Consider the following 19130-nt stretch of genomic DNA (forward strand, 5'->3'; position numbering starts at 1 on the left):
CTCTTAACAGTGCTTACCTTTGGGGGTGCGACTGGGCACAGAACGAAAATTTTATCTTCTGCTTTGTTTGATTATTTATTCATTTCTTCATTTTGACAACATGTATATTGTTTTCCTAATAAAAAGTCTAGTTTAAAATTTAAAAATGAACAAACAGGAAAAAAATCCTCTGAAGTTTCAGTACTTCTTGGCATTTTAGGTTCCTCAAAGTAGATAAAGAAGGGTGTCTTTACTGTGAGCCAGGAGTTGCCAAATAACTGATTCATTCATTTATTTTACAAATATTAATGTAGTGTCAGGCACTGTTCCAGCTGCTGGGGATTTAGCAGGGAACAAAACAGATCATTTCTGCCCTTCTGGAGTTTCCATTCTACCTGAACTTAATTAATCTCCTCTCCAATTCTCAAGGATGAGCAATTTACAGACAGGCAGACCAAGGCAGCCCAGCAAAGGAAAGTCACTTGCCTGTGTCCCACAGCTGGGAACAGAGCTATAATCTTCCAGGTCACGCTGTTTCTACCACTGCCTGAGAGGGCAGGTCTGTAAATGGCAAGTTGGGGGCCGGTGTCCCCAAGAGGTGAGAAGCAAGATGAATGAAGAGGTCTGTATATCTAGGCTCAAAGCTTCACTCTGCATTACTGCCCACATTTGGGAAGGAGAAGTAATGGATGCAGGCAAGAGCAGAGGCTCAGATCACAGAGGCAGGCGTTAACTCACACTCAGACCTGAGTTTTGCCCATGGACGTCCCCATGCACCTCTAGCTAGAGGAGCAGCACAGCTTTAAAACCCCCTGGTTGTGGGGCCTCAGTCTAGGAGACCCTGGCTTCTCCTTAATTACCTGCCCCAATTCACCTTCCAGAGCCTGGCTTGAAGGGCAGAGCCGGTCCCCTTTAGCCCGAATTCACTCCACAGGCTTCCCTGAGTTCCAAGAACCGGGGCACAGTCACCACCATCACCGTCAGTGTCCCCAGGTCACCCAAGTATCCCCACCCCATTAGGGCCAGCCCAGGCAGAGGGCTGGTCTGCCTATCTCCACCCCTGAGGCTCTCTGGTGGAACAGTGGCCACAGCTAAAGCAGGGAGCCCAGTCCAGCACGCGGTTGGTCAGATTGGCCCAGTTACCCGGCAGCTCCTTGTGACCCTCTCCAGAGAGGTGGCTCTCCATTCCCAAGCCTGCCCAGTCAGGTGGGTGAAAGGAGGCAGAAACAGCACAAAGGACTGAACGATTCTTGGATCTAAGATCCCAACACACACAGATGAGCACAGACCAGAACTGGTCATAGATCTAGAGACATACCAAAGAGAAACCCGGAGAGAAACACACACGGGAGCAGAGACTTTGTGAGAAACACTCACAGGGGCGGAGACCAGAGGCAGAGACCTGGAGCAAGGGGGACCCACGCAAGCGAGTGATCTAGAGGAAAACACAGCAGGGACCTCAACGGATCTACAAACCAGCCCCGGACACACCCCCAGTCCCAGCCAGCCCCGGTCCCACAGCGCACCCCCCAAAAGGAGACCACTGGCACATTGCGGGCCAGATGCGTGGAGCCCCAGGCGCGGGGCGGGCCGGGGACTCGCGCACCGGGCGCACGCCGGGACCCGGGAGTGCCGAGCGAGAAGCGCACACAAAGAGACAGCCCGGCCAGCAAGAGCAGGCTCCGCCCGTCCGCTCGGTGACTCCAGACCACCCCCCACTCGGGCACTCGCACCAGACACCCACCGAGACACAGCACCCCACCCGCACGCCTCGAGACCCCGCCCCGGTTGCCTCGGCGCGCGGCGCTCACCAGCTGCAGGCAGCAGAAGGCGACGAGCGTGCAGCGCCCGCTGCACTTGCCCATGGCTCCAGGGGCCGCGCGGGCCGTCCGCCGCTGCGCCCCTCTAGCTCGGCGGCCGCCGCCTCCTCCGTGCCGCGCCGGCTCCGCGTCCTTCCCGCTGGGCGCCCCAGGCGGCGGGGCCGGGCGCCTAGGGCCGGTGCCCGGAGCGCCAGGTCCTCGGGGCTGGGGCGGGCCGCCGGCGCTCTGAGTCCATGGTCCGTGCGCCCGCGCGCTGGCCCTGCCGCGCCGCGCCTCCTTTGTCTGACCGGCCGGCCGTCAGGAGCGCCTCCGGCCCCGGGGCCGCTGGCCGGGGAGCACCGAACAGGGAGCGCAGGCACCGAGCGCGGCGCAGCGCGGAGCAGCACTGCTCAGCTGGGGCAGCCGCCCCGGCGCTCCGCGGCCGCGGCTTCCCGGCCCCACCACGTGGCTCCGCCGCCGCCGCCGCCAACGAAAGAGGGAGGAAAGGGAGGGGAGGGGAGGGGAAGGGAGAGGTGGGGCGGGGCGGCCGCGGGAGCAGCAGGGCGGTGGGAAGGGGTAGGGAAGTGGAGAGTTGGGGGAGAGGCAGGGAGTGGAGTGGGAAGAGTGCAGGCTTGGGGGCTGACAACCCTGGGTCAAACCCGATTTCACTGCTCGCTCACTCTCTGTGTGACCTTGGGCAAATCACGTCACCTCTCTGAGCCTCAGTTTTCTTAAACAAAGTAGGAATAATAATGTCTGCTTCAGTGTTGCTTGGAAGACGAAATGCATTTATGTGAACAAAGCATTTAGCCCAGTGCCTGGCCTCCTGAAGGTGCTGGAACACTCCTCTGGGGCTTCAGGATTCCAACCATGGGCCTCTATTTCCTCATTCCCAGTTCCCAGATCTGCTCCTTATCCCAGACTCGCTCCTGAATGCCTGGTCACATTTCCTCCTTCCCTCTTTTCTTCTACTGGTATTTATTGAGCCCTGACCGCACACACACCCCTGGGGGCCCTGGCGCCCAGAGATGAGACCTGCAGTGCTCTTCCAGAACCCACTGATCTTCCAAGTCAGGTTCCCAGGGGCAGGTCTGCGCAAGGGGTATTACCAGCCCGTAACCCAGGCTGCAGTGGGGAGTCAGGAAGGACTTGCCAGCAGAAGGCTGCTTTCTCCAAGATGCCTCCCCCAAAAGCATTCAACTCTCAAAACACATCCCAAATCCATTTAGATCCTCCCTGCCTAACTTCTTAGAGTCATGTTGGTGACTAGCACCACGCAGGTGGGAATCCCTGCATCACACTCCATGCTTCTCTACCCCATCCGACCTGTCATTACAATCTGTGAACTGTACCTTCCAGCTACTATCTATGAAATACCTACTACGTGCCAGGCTCTCTGCTGGGGATATGGGGATGTACCAGTCTGCACTCACTGAGAGAACAGTCTAGTGAGGGATTGCCATTAAAAAAAGAAAACACAAATAAATACATAATGACAAATTTGGGTGAGTGCCTTAAGGGATGATAAAGAGTAAAAGAGAGAACAAGGGGCATAATTCAGGTTTGGAGACCAGAAAAGACCTCCTTGAGGACACTGGTCCTGAGAAGACAATAAGAGGGAAGGAGAGGCAGAGTGGAGAACAGTGTTCTAGCCGAAGAAACAGAGCGTTTCTTATTCTTGCCCTTCCTCTCCGCTCTCATTAGCCCTACTGACTCAGAGGGCAGTATGATACGGAGTAAGACCGTGGTTTGGACTGAAACAGCCTGGGTTCCAGTCCCAGCACGGCCACTTGTATGCTGCTTACATAGAAACCACTCACATGCACTCCTGTCTTCTCCTAGGACTCGCTACATCATTTGTGGGATCCACTGCAAAATAAAAATGCAAGGCTCCTTGTTAAAAAATTAAGAATGATGACACGGCCGAGCATTAAACCAAGCACAGGGAGGGCCCTGCCAGCCCTGCCTGCCTTCTTCCTCCACTATGAAATGGTCTCTTCACTGGTCCCCCTCCTCCACCCATCCCTCCACACGCCACTTGGTACTTTGTAGCACACAGGACACTCGGAGTGTGGGAACTACAGGTGCTGGGGTCTTCAAGTGGAGTAAGCTGAGATAATAGGGAGACGTTTTCTCAGCCATGCTTGGACTAGTAACAGCTGTGTCCAACCAGGTTTCATGACTAGCCAGGCTTCCAGGAGTCTGAAGTCCTTGAAATAATCCACAAAGCTTCACGTGAGCAGATGTGCCTTTTTCTGAGGAGAAGCGTCCACAGCTTTCATCAGATTCTCCGAAGAGTCCATTTCCCACAAAAGAAGAAGAACCAGTCTGTAAAGGATCAGCCCAGATGTAACAGTTCTCTACCGGATTTTCTTTGGGGCCTCGTCCAGAGAGAGCCTCTGCCAGTTGCCTCTGTGATGCTAACAATAAAAATAATAAATAAAACATAATAAAAACAACAGCTGTCATTTATGGAGTCTTACTCTAAGCAAGGCACCTGTGACGTGGGGGCGGTGCCCCGCCTTTGGGCCCCCATGTGGCCTGTGCTACCTTTAGTATAGCTTTCACTGAGATTTACTGTACTTGTGATTGTTTCGCCTAACAGACGGTGAGCTCTACGAGGCCAGCGACGGTGTCATAAATTATGTCTATACCCCACAGGGCTTGCATCGTGTCAGGAGCCCCCAAACGCGTGGTAAGTGAATGCTCTTCCCAGCTTTGGGCCCCAGCATACCTTGTGCCCTCTGTACCACCTGGAAGTCCAGGGTTCTAAGGGGGGGCAATCTAATTGTAGGAACAGATGGAAACATCTTAGGCAAGAAGTTGGCAGGGGTGGGGTGGTCAGGAGCTGGGATGACGTCAGTAGGGGCTTGTGGCAGTCAACATGAAGGATGACTAATCCCTCAGTGAGGGAAAGATTGTGGGGAAAATGAAGCAGGATTGAGTAATAAAGGACAGAGATGATTCAGAACATAACCATGCCTCCAGAGAAGGCAGAATCACCGCCAGCCCCAGAGAGAGGCCCAGTAGGAGCTGCTGAAGTGACGAGACTTGTGCGGTGTTAAGAAGTTCCTCCCTTGCCCTGCGCCAAGGCTACTCGGTGCCTGAATCTTCCGCTACAGTTCCTCTGGGTTAAAACACTGAAATCTTCTGAGGAAGTTCCCTCCTAAGATAGCCGAAATGTTAAACCCATTTCTCCTTTGTTCAAGTTAGAGGACTTAACGTGCTCACTAATTATACTTTCTGGGGTGTTTTCTGACACCAACCCATTCTCCGACACCAACTGGTTGTCGATTCAATGCTGACACTACCCGGAGTGCAGACCCACAGCTTAGGGGTTCACTCCCACAAGACTCTCCACTTCAGATGCCAGTGGCAAGTCTTTGGCCACCCCTCCTTCTGACTAACCAGCTATAAATTGAGGGTTCCCACAACCCCCTCCCTTGGTTTGGTAATTTGCTTGTGAACAGCTCAAAGAACTTTACTTTACTGGCCACAAATGAACAGCCAGATGAAGAGGTATAGAGGGCAAGATCTGGAAGGATCCTGGGCACTTCTGTCCCTGTACAGATGGGGTGTGTCACCCTCCCGGCATGTTCACCGACCCACAAGCGGCTCTGGAGCTCATTGTTCGAGAGTTTTTATAGAGCTCAATCTCCAGGCTCTAATCACCTGCTCTTGCTAGTAACCAGCCGAATCCTGAGTCCACCTAGGAGTCCCATCCTAAGTCACCTCATTAGAATACGCTCACAGGTGATCAAAAGGGACCGACGAATGACAACAGACACTCCTATCACTGAGGACATTCCAAGAGTTTTAGGAGCTCTGGGCCAGGAATGGGGACAAAGACCAAATATATTTCTGTATTATATCACAACCGCTAACACCTGTTAAGCATTCTGTGCCAGGCACTGTTCTGAGTACTTTCCATTCACTCATTAAGCCTCACAGCAGCAGTCTGAGGTAGGTATTATCGCCACCTGCATTTTCTAAATGAGGAAACTGAGGTTCAGAGAACTTAGATCCCTTGCCCCGGGTCATTCAACAAGAGTGGCAGGATCAGATTTTGACCTAGGCAGAACTACTTTCCTTATAGGATTCCTCTTTAGCAGACCTTTTTCTGCAAAAGAAATCATACATTTCTAACACTGGAAAGAGTGGAACTGCTCTCGTTGTGTGGGGAGAGGACTGGCAGTCTGCCCTCAGCTGGCAGTCTGGCCTCCAAGTCAGCACCGCAACCCAAGGTCTCTCAGGAACAATGTGGAAAAACCACTGGCCTAGATCATCTTCAAGGTGCCTGTTCTGAAGAGGGGAAAGACAAAGAAAGGAAAAACCTGAAGGGCAGAGAGGTTGAATGAGTTCTGTGAAGTCACACAGCATGTTAAGGGCAGGGCAGGGCCTCAAAACCCCCAGGCCTGTCCCATGACTGTGCCAGGCAGAGGTAGGAGCTTTGGAACCAAAGATGAACAGGAGAGGTGCCCCTGAGAATCCTTGGGATAAAGGCCTGGGTCAGTTAGCACACCCGCCAACAGTGTGACGTGCTCCACTGCTGATGTTCTTAAACCCAGCAGCTCACCCATTTGCCCTTGCTCTCTGGCCCCTGACACCATCTGAGTTTGTGACTCTTGGGCCTGTGGGAGAGGCAGAATATATACTTATACACAATACACAGAATGGCACAGCGTCTGTGAGGTAAGAAACCAAATGGTGAAAGAATGGTTAACTTTGTTTGGGAATAGGCAGTGATGGAAACCTTCAGAGCAAAGATGGTGCCTGAAATACAGGTTGCCAGACAGAAAAAGAAGTGCACACACAGAAGTATCTAACAACAAGGTGCATTTCAGGAACTAGGACCCCTTCTTTTCTTTAACTTCTGCACACACTTTTTCCTTCTTATTGCTTCCTTCCTGCCACCACCTTTCTCCAATCAACTTTCTTCAAAATCTCAGTTCCAGAGCAAATTTTCAAAGGAGAAAAAAAAAAATCTCTAATAACAAGTGACGGAGAAAAAAGGAAGACGACAGAGCAGGGCGTATATGAATGGGTAGGTTCTAGGTCAAGAAACCCTGTAAAGAGCTCTGACGGCAGTAAAGCTGGTAGGTTTACTCTTCCTTGTCTGTGACTGTGGGGTCCAGAATCCCTAGGACAGAATCTTTCGACAGCCAAGATAAAGCTCCCTTTCCACTAGTCCTTGGAGGCTGCATGGGCTTTCAGTTAAAGTCTGCCCTCAGGCCAGCTGAGCTGGGGACACTGAGATAGCAACAAGCAGTCCTCTCCAAGTGGCCCGATCCTTCGCTGGGCCATTATTATTACTATACTGGTTTTGTCCAAGGGCCAGCTGGGGACAGAAAGGCAGCTCAGGCCTGGTCCCTCCAACAGGTCCCAAATGCCCTCATAGGATTCTCAACACCCCTGCGGGCTCCCCACCCCTTCTCATTTTCCGTTAAGTCCTCAGCCAGGCGTCCTCTCACAGGCAAATAATCCACTGAATTGTAAAATTGCCATCTTAGAGTCTGAGGAAAAGAACATCTAAAATCATAGAACAGTGGAGATGGAAAAGACCATGATAGAGGTCTCCTAATTGTGTGGCTCCCAAATGTTAGTGTACAAACCAACCCACACCAACCCAACTCAAGAAAGATCTCTGGAGGTGGCACCTGATTAGAGGTGTTTTAAAAATACAGTCCTCTGAGCAGCTCTAACCCTCTAAATCAATAAAACACAGGCATTCTTGTCAAATGGTCACCCAGCTTCTGCTTGGACACCTCCAAAGGGGAGGAACTCTGGACCAATCGGTGTGCACAGCTGATTCAGGTGCTTTCTTTGGGTGTGGTAAATCTGCTTTCTTATAATCCAAGTTGCCTTGGCTCTGTACTTTTGAGGCCTCCCAGAATAAGAGATTCTTTTTTCCAAAGCAGCCTTTTGATGTCTAAAGACAGTGATCTCATCTATCTTCCCCAGTTCCTACAACTGTTCCCCATACCGATCTTCTCAGAGGGTACCCAGAACCAAAAGTGTCCTCACGTGTTGTCCTCTGACCACAACCAAGAAACCTCTGCTGGCTCCCATTCCATAGACAAAACCCAAAGCTGCCAACCTGGCTTTCCATACCCCCTGCAATCCGGCTCCAACACTTCCCAAGGCTCCTACTCATCTGTCACTCCCCCAATATGCTGTTACCACCATGTACTGTGTCCCTTTTGAATACACTAGATTTGGTGATCCGTGCTGTTGTCCATGTTTTTCCCACTACTTAGACTTTAGAGTTCCCCTCGCAACTCCCTTTCTTCTCCCCAATTTCCAACCCTTTTAGGACTCCCTTCAAGTGTCATTTCCTCAGTAAAACCTTCTGTAACTGCTCCGTAGGCACCGCCTCCTAGTTTGTAGGTATCCCTCTGACAGTATGTGTTAGATTGTATTTGAATCGTTTATATCTGTTTCTAACACATGTACATGAGAAGACGCAAAGCGCAAATAAATGTGGTACATCCTTCTGGAGTGTCAATTCTACTTGGTGCTCAGTGACTTAAAACATTTATTAGTGTAAAACAAGCACAACTATTTTTCTGAAGAAGCACACAAAAATCACGTATGTCAATTTCACTGAGAAAAAGGCAGGGAGACTGTTTTAAAGACACACTAGAGAGACAGAATAGCCAGATGTATGAAACTTTTTGATTCCAGATTTAAAAAATATCAGTAAAAGGCATTTTTGATACTAGGGAAATTTTAATTGGATCATTAGATGGTATTATGGAGTTGCTGTTAATCTCTTTGGTGTGGTAATGGTGTGTGGTTGTAAGAGAGAATGTTCTCAGGAGATACTGCTGGAGTATTTGGGAATTAAGGAATTATGTCACCAACCTTCTTTCAATAGTCATTGAAGGTTATATGTGTGTGTGTGTGTGTGTGACAGATAGAGATTATTGAATCGAGGTGGAATGTATAGATGCACCTCAATTTCTGATGCGGTCACATCCAAACAAACCCATCGTAAGTTGCAAATATCATCAGTCAAAACTACAGGTAATACTACACTGTGGAGTGTCGGCTGTTCACCCTCCTGCCCGCGTGGCTGACTGAGAGCTGCCACCACCCAGCATTACGGGCACCACACTAGCTCAGGAAAATGTCAAAATTCAAAATTTGAAGTCTGGTTTTTACTGAATGCATATTGCTTTTGTATCATTGTAAAGTGTAAAAATTGTTATGTCGGGAATGTCTGTATATAGACAGTTTTTACATTTGAAAATTTTCAAAATAAAACGTCGAGGGGAATCATCCATTTCACTGATTCATGGTAAAATTTTAAAGTTATTAATTTCAGAAGTCAATCCTTCCTTTTGCCCCAGTTCATCCTCCTCTGCCACTAAGGACACTGATGGGGAAGTTCGAGAAGCCCTGATTTTTGTCTCTCACCACCGTTCTGCCCTGTGAACCCCTAGACACTATGACCCAATCATTTCTGTATTCTCAGAGCCCAGCACAGGGACTGCCACAAAGGGGTGTTGATTAAACGCTCCTTAAATGAGCAAAACCACTATCTTCATATGCATGCAACCTTGGGAAAACTCTCCTCTCAGTCTCCCCTTCTGTAAAAAGAGGTGGACTAGCTGAGTTAACGTCCTTTGCAGCCCCAGCGCCTCTGGACGCTGTACTTGGGCCTTTGAAGGCAGGTCAGTGGTTTTTTTTCTCTGCACAAAGCCCCACAGTCCCACCAGGCAGAGAAGACCACAGTGGGTCAGCCTCTGCTCTCTGGCCAAACTCCTAAGTTTTAGCTCAGCCAGGGGCTTTGGGAGAAGTGTTTTGAAGCTAGCTCACACAGAGCATGTGTTAGAGCAGTTAGAGAGCCAAGGGGTGGCCAACATGGCTTTATACCGCCCTCCTGGCTACGGTCACAGCCATGGCTAACATGTTTCCTCAATCTTGACTGCACATCACAATCACTTAAGGAAGCTTTCAAAAAATACTGATTCTCACCTCAGATATTCTAATTTAATTGGTTTGGGGTATACGCTAAGTATCTGGATTTTTTAAGGCTCCCAAGGTGATTCTATGAGCATTCTAAGGCTAAAAGTCACCAAGGTTGCAGAAGCAAGCGAGGAAAAGAAGTTGAAGCCTAAAAGAAAGGAGAGTTTGGGATAATTCAGGGCTTTATGCAAAGAGGGTGGGCGGCCCCCACTCCCCAGCGCTTTTTTGGAGAAGGATCACTGTGGGTCTGGGGTACAGAGACAACTGCACAGAGGGCAGGCTCAGAACTCAGACGTGGCTTCATTGGGTCCCACAGGAAGTCTGCCCTCTCCCTCTGTACTGGGACACAGCTGTCAAGCCTGTCCTACCTCAAATGGCCTGACAGCCTTTCCTGCAGTTCAACTGCCTGCAGCCCCAAACTGCTCAGAGCTCTCTCTCACCTCAGTTTCCCATCCATACACCTTGAAGTATTAACAAGCAACAGACTCCAGGTCTATCTGTGAGAAACAAATAACTCTGTAGTTTTACTGTGAAGAAGCAACTCTGACAAGAGCCCTGACCTGTCCAAGTCCCACTCCCTGACCATTCAGTCCACAAAACTCAACCACCCAGAGAAGAAAAAGACCTGGCTCTTTTAAGTTCCAATGGTATTAAGTGCTAGAGACTGTGAAAGTCATAAAGGGAAATTAACTGAAAACCAGAGATGCCATTACTCATTTGGGAGCAATCTATCTCTCTCTCCCAAAGTGAAAATACAATTGATACCCTCTGGCGATGTTTTATACTCAAATCTTTACTCCCAAGCTAGGGCCCCTATTTCCTTCAAGTTCTAAGTGGTGCTGCTATTTCCTGCTAATGGCTTCTACCCAGCCTTTGAAGAAGGCACTTGGGAGCAGAGAAGAGGTTAAGGTTAGAGGAAAGCCCGTGCAATCTCCACGGCCTTGGCCCTTTTCAATTATTGCCAACTCCTCAAGGGATTGGTAGGCTTTTAAAAGTGCAACGTCAAGGTTCAGGCCTTGTATTACCCAAGCCAAGAAAAATGGGTGAATGGAGGCTACTGGACTAATTGTGAGGTATGTGGACCTCAAAAGGGATTAGAGAGTAACATGTACTGTACTAGTTCTAGAGGTATGAAGAGCAGCTTGCAAAACGTCTTTGGCCAAATTGCTCCTGGTTAAAGGCATAACCATATATATAATGATTGCTCAGGCCTGAAATCTGAGCCACCATTCCCTTTGAAGATCCCACTATACTTCGTATACTAAAGGCTCTAAACAGTCCTGCAGTAAAGAAACCTGTTTCACTATTTCACCCAGGCTTTCCCAAATTTTTCTGAGCATGGAATCTTTATGCCCAAATGTATTTAACATACCTGGGAAACAGTGTTCTGTGGAATACACTTTAGGAAACCTCAATCTATAGGATCAACTACAGAAGCACAAGTTCTCCATGATATGGCTCCTACTTAATTGTGCAACTTCACTATCTGCTGCTCCCTACCTCTAACCATGCTGAAGTTCAATGCACGTGTTCTGTGTCCACCTGGCAAAGGCCTACTCATTCTCTACGTCCCACTCTCCGCACGATCCCATAACTGGGGAAACTTCCTTACCTCTCCCAGGCACAGTAAACTGCTGTTTCCAGGGCACTTTATTCAAACTTCATTCACTGTATTAAAAGTAGTTGGTTGGACAGTTTTATCATCTGTCTGGTTCCTTCAGTAATGAGTTAAATATTTTGGACGTGTGCTTACTTAAAACCATCCCCTCTCTCTTATAACTTAAGATACATAGATGATTCAGGTTTGTGAGCTAAAAGTATAAAACCAAACATGTTCAGAACAGGTTGGAGGTGTGAAGACCTCTGTGTTGAGCTATGAGATTCAGAAAAGACACTCCAGTCCCCAATGACAGGTGGGATCCATTAGTGCTAGATTGTGTGCTGGGCACAGTCACCCAGTGATCCATGGAGACAGTAGTAACCTGTCTTGGGGATAAAAGGCAACTCATAGCATTTCTTAATAATCCTGTCAATTTAGGAAAGAGACACAGGTAAGCAAAGGCATTAACAAGTCTCAATGTCATGGCGCAGTTACACCGAAACTTTCTCGTATTCCTTTTGAGTGGAGTTTGATGCACCCTACCAGCCAATTTTGTTTCTGCCGGCTGAGACTGCCCCAAATCTGCCCAGGAAGCCTGAGTACAGGGATTACTGCTCAGAAGTAAGGAGCAGAGTAAACGTAGACCCTGTTCATGAAAGATCATGTACAAGTAAACAAGAACCAGGTTCTTGCAGACCTTGTTTATCACCTTTTCACTGCTATGTTTCTAGTAGGAGAGCAGTTTTTATTACTGGTAATTATTCTCTGTCATTTTTATGGGAGTGAGTAAACCTAAAAACACAGAAAAGGGGGAAAAAAGCCCAAAACATCCCAGTAAACAGTTTCTCAGAAGTTTAACTGGATTGTATCCCATCCACACCATGCCCTGCTCAGATTTGCAGTGATCAAGCATCAAAGAAAAGACAGCAATAAATCCAATCTACATGGCTCTTGTAAAAAGGCATCTATTTGACTTTTAATACAAAAGGACTCAGAGGAACACAGAAAGAAAATATACAAGCCAATTATTGAATTAAAAAAAAACAACAACCAACAAAAACCTCAACAAATTTCAGTCATATTTCTTGTCTTCGGCATGGATTAGAAAACGGGAACCAATGGGATAAACCAACCAATGTCTGTCCCTTTGAAGCAACCTTATTTAAAAAAAAGAAAAAGAAAGAAAACAGGAGAAAAACCAAATAGTCCCTGAAATCTGGCAGGTGGGTTTTAGAGGCCACTGTATGTAAGCTTGCCTTAATCATCCTGGTGAAATGAGATACATATGGTTGCTGTAAATATGGCCCCCTCCTCCTAGTTTCCTGCTAGTAATGATCTTCATCTGAAGGGAGAATGCTGGCCTGAGCACCATTTGATGCCACCGATGCAGTCTGAGGTCTCAAGGTCAAGCAGCCTTGGAGTCTTCCATTCCTTCTCTTCACTGAATCTCCCCCATATACAGTCTCTTGTCACTGGAGGCTGAGAGAACTGAGGTGAAAAGAACAGAGAAGATAACTGAAAATAATGAAGGCTCAAGGAGAACTGGTGCTCAAGGGCTCTTATGTCAAGAGCCAATTTTGGTATAAAAGAGCAATTGGATTCAGCTGAAATCCCCCTCCTTCTTAACACCATTCACGGGAACCTGTAGCCTAGCTTTTCAATCCACGTCCTCTCAAAACCACAGGGTGGGCTATGCTATGGGAAATACAGCATCAGGTTCTAAATCCTGATGTCTCATCAGTCAAACCCTAAGAAAAAGTCTAAGTCATTCTACAAGAGCAGAATCGATGTCTGTGCCAGTCATTTTGTAAATGTGCTTAGCCCTGGAGAAAGTCACATTTTTCTCCTTAAATTCAAGGCCCATTATTTAGTTTAGCTAGCCAATAAAATGTGAGTTAAGTTACAATTTGAATCTGAGTATTAAGAAATATTTTTTTTATCCAAATACTTCATTGAAACAGACTTGAAGCATGTAAACTCAAAAGAACTAGACTAACTAAGCTCCCTCTGAGATTAAGAAAATGAAACACTGCTCTTACCCTCAGCACTTAGAACAATGGAGAGATTGTCAATGAAACCCACGTGTCTTCATGGACATTCACAGAAAACAAGACATCCAGCTCTGCCTCTATTCTCAGGGCCCCTTTCAGGAGACTCCCCCAGTTTCTCTTTCCCCATAGTCAGGACAAACTTACTGATGGGCTCATCAGGGTGGAAAGCCACTTCATTGATGGAGCCAGCGTGGCCAGGCAGCTTATACAAAATCCTCCTGCTTGTGGTATCCCAGACATACACAAACCTGTAAAGTATCATGAAGAGCAAAGCTAAGGTTTCCCAGAGCTGAGGGTAGACTAGAAGCATGGCTTTTTAACGGAAACGGAGCAACAATTTATTCACACCATATTTAATGAACTATATTCTGTCTTTTACAAACTAGGAATACAGATTTTGAATAAGGCTTGGACCCTGACCTTGAGCAACTGAGTGGAGAAATAGGAATAGCCAAAAATATAAGCATTAATGGCATTTTCAAACACAAACTTCTGAAATAGAGAAGAGCATGGAGGAGAAAGGCAGTTTTTCCTACAGACCCCACACAGAAATCTCCCTCCAAGAGCACCCAATGTAGTTAGGCTATAGTTAACTTCATATGCATCCAGGAATATCTTGGCAGGTTGGGAGCCTAGGGTGTAGAGCCACCTGAACTCCTTAGCATTGTATTCAAATCAGAGCCCAGAGAACAAACAGGAAATTTGTGCTATAGTTCAAACACACAGTTGACCCAAACCTTGCACTAAATTCATGGCCAGAAAGAATACTGAATTCTAGCTAGGGAAGGGGCCAACAGAAATCAGCTAAACTCATTTTATAGATAAGAAAACTAAGGTACAGTGACTTTTCCAAGGTGACACAGTTCATCAGTGGCAGAACTAAAACTAGAACTCTGAATATATTCCAGTGTATTCTCTTTTACTATCCTCAAACACCCTGCCCTCCTTCCCCTACCCCCCAAAATAAATTCCTTTGACCCTCAACCTTGCTTGGGTCATTTTAAGCTGAAGGTAAAATAAAGAGATATTATCTTCCTATGACCATGCAAAAATAATCTGTAGGTAAATTTAAAGGGCTAGTGGTTTTACACAGGTTATACAAATTAGTTACGTATTTGTTTTGTTCAGTCAACACCTAAAAGGGTACACTCCTCAGTACTTGATTATAAAATGCCTAGTTCTGATGCGACATTAAACACTTTTGGTCTAAAATGCAAATAAATAAGAGCTTCTTAATTATACCGTTTAGCGCTCAAGAGCTAGGCTCCATAGGAACTAAATAAAAGTTCCAAGGAAGATGGGAGAGAAGCAGGAAGCCTATATGTCTACAGGCTCCTTGGCTCTGATGCTTATGCTCTCCCTACTGTCTTCTTTGCTGCCATGCACAGATAACTGTCATTAATTCAGTTAAGGACGATGTGGCATAGTGAAAAAGTGTATGAGCTCTGGAGTCAGAACAACCTGGGTTCAAGTCTCAGTGCAACTATTTAACAGCTAAGTAACCTGAGACAATTATTTATTTAACTTCTCTGAGCTTCTTTTTCCTTAGTTGTAAGATGGAGACAATTAGATCTCACAGCTTAGTTGAGAGGAATAAAATCGTGTATGCAAAGTACCTGGTGCACACAATTAATGATAGCAAATACATTCATGATCAAAACAGAATCACATGAAATCAACAGGTTGAATAAATCACTCATAAGAGAAAGGCTGGCCAGTATTCCCGTGGTGTTTGATAGGACTGCTGAAGGGTTTCAAGTCTGAACATGAGGAGGAAGGTGATTTGCAAGTAAAGGGGAAATTTGCCAAATCCAGGACAAACTGAAAAGCGGTTTTCTGAGAAGGAAGGATACATTTCGTAGGCACAACAAGGCCAGCAGAACCCCAGATCTCTCAAGGTGTACTTCAAGGTCTCACTCTCCATGGCTGCCAACTGGATGCTAAATTTAGAGGGTTCCATGTCCTCTCCTTACTTTGGCATGGCAACATTCAGCGGGAAGCAGGCTCCTTATGTAACAGAGCTGCTTGCTGACTTGGGGCTAAATGGTGAGGAGAACTGTGAAATCTGGCCAACCCCCAGCAGGTAGACAAGCAGACTGTCCCAGAGCAGAGCCATGCTTCCACATGTAAGGTTCAAAGGAACAGTGGGGAAGGAAAGAGGGAAGAGAGGACATTGAAAGTCAGAAAGGGCCAATGTCAGAAAAAAACTGCTCAGAAGAAAAGCTTAGGTAAATATTTAAAAGCTTAATCACATAAGAAAAATACCAGTATCTCTGCTGAAAAGAATGTAAAAATACTTAGAATGGTTCTTACTCAGAATGCAAGACACCGTAGGCTGTGGAACGGTTTCTTAAGATCTGTAGTAACCTGACAACTGAAAACCCCTTAGATTCCCTCATCAAGGCAGCTCACTAAACCCCCAGGACTCAAACCATCAATGTGGCACTGTTTCACCTGGACCCCTTTCCCCCCAGAAAATAGCCGAATACTTGTTCATTTTTCCCGGCATTAAACTTGCCAGGAAAAGAAAAAAGCAAACTCTTCAGGTATGTTCACAAGTAGAAAGGTGTGGGACATACCAAAACGAGGCTTCTCTGAGGCTGTGCGAGGGCCCCGAATAGAAGAAAACCCTAGAATATGCTGAAAGCCCATAAAGAATTCATGATTATAGAACGGTGACTGTTTCAGCAAGGGAGCAGGAAAATCTCTAAAGGGCGAGAAAGACGGGAGCTAAACACAGTGCGCCCTCAGAGGGCTTCCTCATTCTTTACCGTTCCACATCGGTGGCCCAACAGCCCAGGCACCTGGACGTCCCTATTCCACCTCTAACTCCCTCCCAAGTACAGGTCAACACACGCATGGTAAAATCTGACTGCCATCCTTGAGCTAGGAGTTCAATCATGTAACATGCACTAAGTGCTTAGAATAGTTCAAGCACTGCCCTGGGTTCAGAGGTGACTAAGACTCACTCCTTGAGCTCTAGGAGGATTTACTGGGGGTGCCCCAATGTTTGCCTGACTCTAAGATGTAATAAATACTAATAAAGGTTAGATGTACAAAGTGTGACTACAGCACAGAACAAAGAGAAACGAGTTATGCCCAAGAGGTAAGGGAGAGAGAAGGCCAGGGAAAGTTTATAGACATAACATAGAGGCGATTCCTCGTGGGATTAGGAGTTGGGATAATGGTGAAAAGGAGATATAAGAGAGAAGCTTGGAGGCACAAGGAGTGTAAGAACGGGGAACGTTCCATGTGAGTGAAACATCATGCTGATGGCGAGGGAGGAGAGTACACAATATGATCTGAATGACCTGAAGCATGGCAGAAGAATCTGATGAAAAAAACTGGAGTCAGATTATGGCCTCAATTTTATTATGATGCGAAGGGAACGCAACAGAATCAAAGAAATTGTTTACCTTCCAGGTCTACACGTATCCAAAGAGGGTAGAAATGATGTGTTTGACATGATCTTTAAACCCTTCACATGCACATGGCTTCCTCTATGAGTACAGCTAGTAAGTCTACGTCTACTCTAGCTGGGTATCCGCACTTAACGTATTAAATATAAGATACCTGTATAGCTCCATCATTCTTTACCTCACACCCAGTAATCCTTACCTGTCAGCTGAGCCAGCTGCTATCTTGCTTCCATCAGGTGACCAAGAGCATCTCAGAAGATTCTAAAATGATAAATAAGTAGGAATCCAATGGCTACAGTAATGTACCAAACCCCTTTACGAGGCAATAGAATCACTGAGAAACTTTAAATTTCTTAAATAGTTTTAATTATTCTCTCCAGAAAGATGATCAGCAATTATCTTATGTTCTGTGGCCCAAGCCAGCATATTTTATGATTTTATACCATATAAAAACCAACTGTAGAAAACGATTAATTTAAAGTCAATTAGAGTGGATCTGGCAACAAAATTTTGTTCTGCCGACAAACGGAGGCTCCCTTTGCTCCATTATCTTGATCCTCATTAAACACTTTTTATTTATCTTGAAGAAAAATTTAAAACAAATAACAAAAAAAACCCAAAATCCAACAAAAAATAAGATTTGATTTATAAAGTGAAATTGAATCTCAATGGGTTCTCAAAAGAAAAACATTACTTTGTATCACCAAATTATCTGGAGGAAAATCTGCTTTCAAGAGCTGACCTAGGATTTGAGTTTAGAAAACATTTCTGTCTCTCAGAACTTGGCCTGTGGGGCTTACTGAGGGGAGAGATGTATTCCCTGGGCTCTAATCGCTGGTCACTGGGACGGTGAGGGAGGCCATCTGAGGAATAGCCCCGGGCGCCTGGGTCCCATTCGGAACACTGACCGAAGTGGGTCAAAGTTACCAAAGAATTAAAGGGATAGGACTGTCCTGTTGAAATCAGAAGTTCTAAATTTGAGGTTTGCCCCTCCACTATCTATGTGATTGCTTTCTACCCTAGCCTTCTGTTAATTTCTGGCAAAAACAGTTTTGATGGAGAACAGTGTTACTGGAATGCAGCCTGGAATGCAGTTACTAGAATGCTCCTGCTCTCTACCCTTAGCACCATCTTTTTTTTTTTTTTTTAAATTGAGATATAACTGACATAGAACATTGTATTAGTTTTAGGTGTAAAACAATGATTTGATATATGCAGAAACTGCAGCTTAACAGCACAATCTTAAATGTTTCTTTGAATCAAATGGCCAGAACTCTTTTGCTGTGCAGAACTCACCTTTTCAAAGTTGTGCACGTTTCCTTGAAATACCTTTACACACCTCTCTTTGGGAGCAAATGGCCGGACATCCCAGACCCGCACTGCAAAGTCAAATAAAACAAGCAAACCAGTTATCAGCCAGAGGCCTCCTGAGAACCCAGCTGCTATTAGTATCATGTCAACGACAGATGCTGTTTCGTGAGGGGAGGAGGTCCAACAGGGTACATTGCTACCTGGTAAGGCGCTTTCCTTTTTCTAACAGGAATGAAATGCATTCAAGTTGCATTAACTGGGCCAAAGGGCACAGACGAAAGCAGAGGGGGCAGGAAGGAAAAATAACATTTGCAAATCATTCTTCTGCCAACCCAAAAAGTGACATCTAGTAAAGCTTTGATATGACAATCTAACTACCACTGACTACTGTGACATTCAATCTACAAAAACCAAACTCAGGACTAACCTTTTCTAATTTTGCTCATAGGGGCCCCTGACAGCCTAAACTTGAACAAGGTCAAATATATCAAGAGCTCTCTACCAAGAATCAGAAAAGGTGAACTTTGATTCTAATTCTAGCTCTGCTATACATATGGGTGGTATTAGGTAAATAGTAAGGTTCTTTGTGTTTTTGTCTCCTCTGTAAAATGAGAATACCACTTGTATTTTTTTAGTAAGAGTATTTTAAGGATCAAATAGGATGATAAATGTGAAAAGGCTCTAAGATATTGGAGACAATAAACAAAAATAAAGAATTTGCAATTTTATTATATAGCCATAATAAGAAATTGTCCTTATTTTAATAACCATTTAGGGAATCTCATCTTTTCTTACTGTGATCATTGCTAGAATCAGTCAATGGAAAATCCATCAAACTCAGGATATGTGTATAAATACCCGTGGTAAGCAGTGGTTACAGCTGTTGTTAATTAAAGCTATACCTATAGAGGAAAATGAGCGCTGTCATTTTGAGTGTGAAAATAGTAACAATCCTTGAAGTCAGAGAGGCATAAAAAGGTAAAGCTACACATAAAAGTTT

The 19130-nt window shown here is 46.0% G+C and overlaps 2 protein-coding genes across 3 annotated transcripts in view; both read right to left on the reverse strand.

Annotated features, from left to right (window-relative positions):
- NKAIN1 (sodium/potassium transporting ATPase interacting 1) overlaps positions 1–1957 on the reverse strand; it is a 44737-nt gene extending 42780 nt beyond the window's left edge. Inside the window, exon 1 of one of the 2 annotated variants that reach the window (XM_033115007.1) lies at positions 1791–1957. In XM_033115007.1, coding sequence (XP_032970898.1) covers positions 1791–1844 — 54 coding nt within the window. In that variant the 5' untranslated portion in view covers positions 1845–1957. Of the gene's footprint in view, positions 1–17; positions 38–1790 lie in introns of those variants that run through there. The other variant, XM_033115009.1, reaches the window with a different exon arrangement.
- Positions 1958–12296: 10339 nt separating this feature from the next.
- SNRNP40 (small nuclear ribonucleoprotein U5 subunit 40) overlaps positions 12297–19130 on the reverse strand; it is a 30738-nt gene continuing 23904 nt past the window's right edge. The window contains exons 7-10 of the mRNA XM_033115876.1: positions 18116–18198; positions 17019–17080; positions 13545–13648; positions 12297–12837 (exon numbers count right to left, since the gene is read on the reverse strand). Coding sequence (XP_032971767.1) covers positions 12788–12837; positions 13545–13648; positions 17019–17080; positions 18116–18198 — 299 coding nt within the window. The 3' untranslated portion in view covers positions 12297–12787. The remainder of the gene's footprint in view (positions 12838–13544; positions 13649–17018; positions 17081–18115; positions 18199–19130) is intronic.

This window comes from Rhinolophus ferrumequinum, chromosome 9 (assembly GCF_004115265.2).
Source record: "Rhinolophus ferrumequinum isolate MPI-CBG mRhiFer1 chromosome 9, mRhiFer1_v1.p, whole genome shotgun sequence".
Taxonomy (NCBI): Eukaryota; Metazoa; Chordata; class Mammalia; order Chiroptera; family Rhinolophidae; genus Rhinolophus; species Rhinolophus ferrumequinum.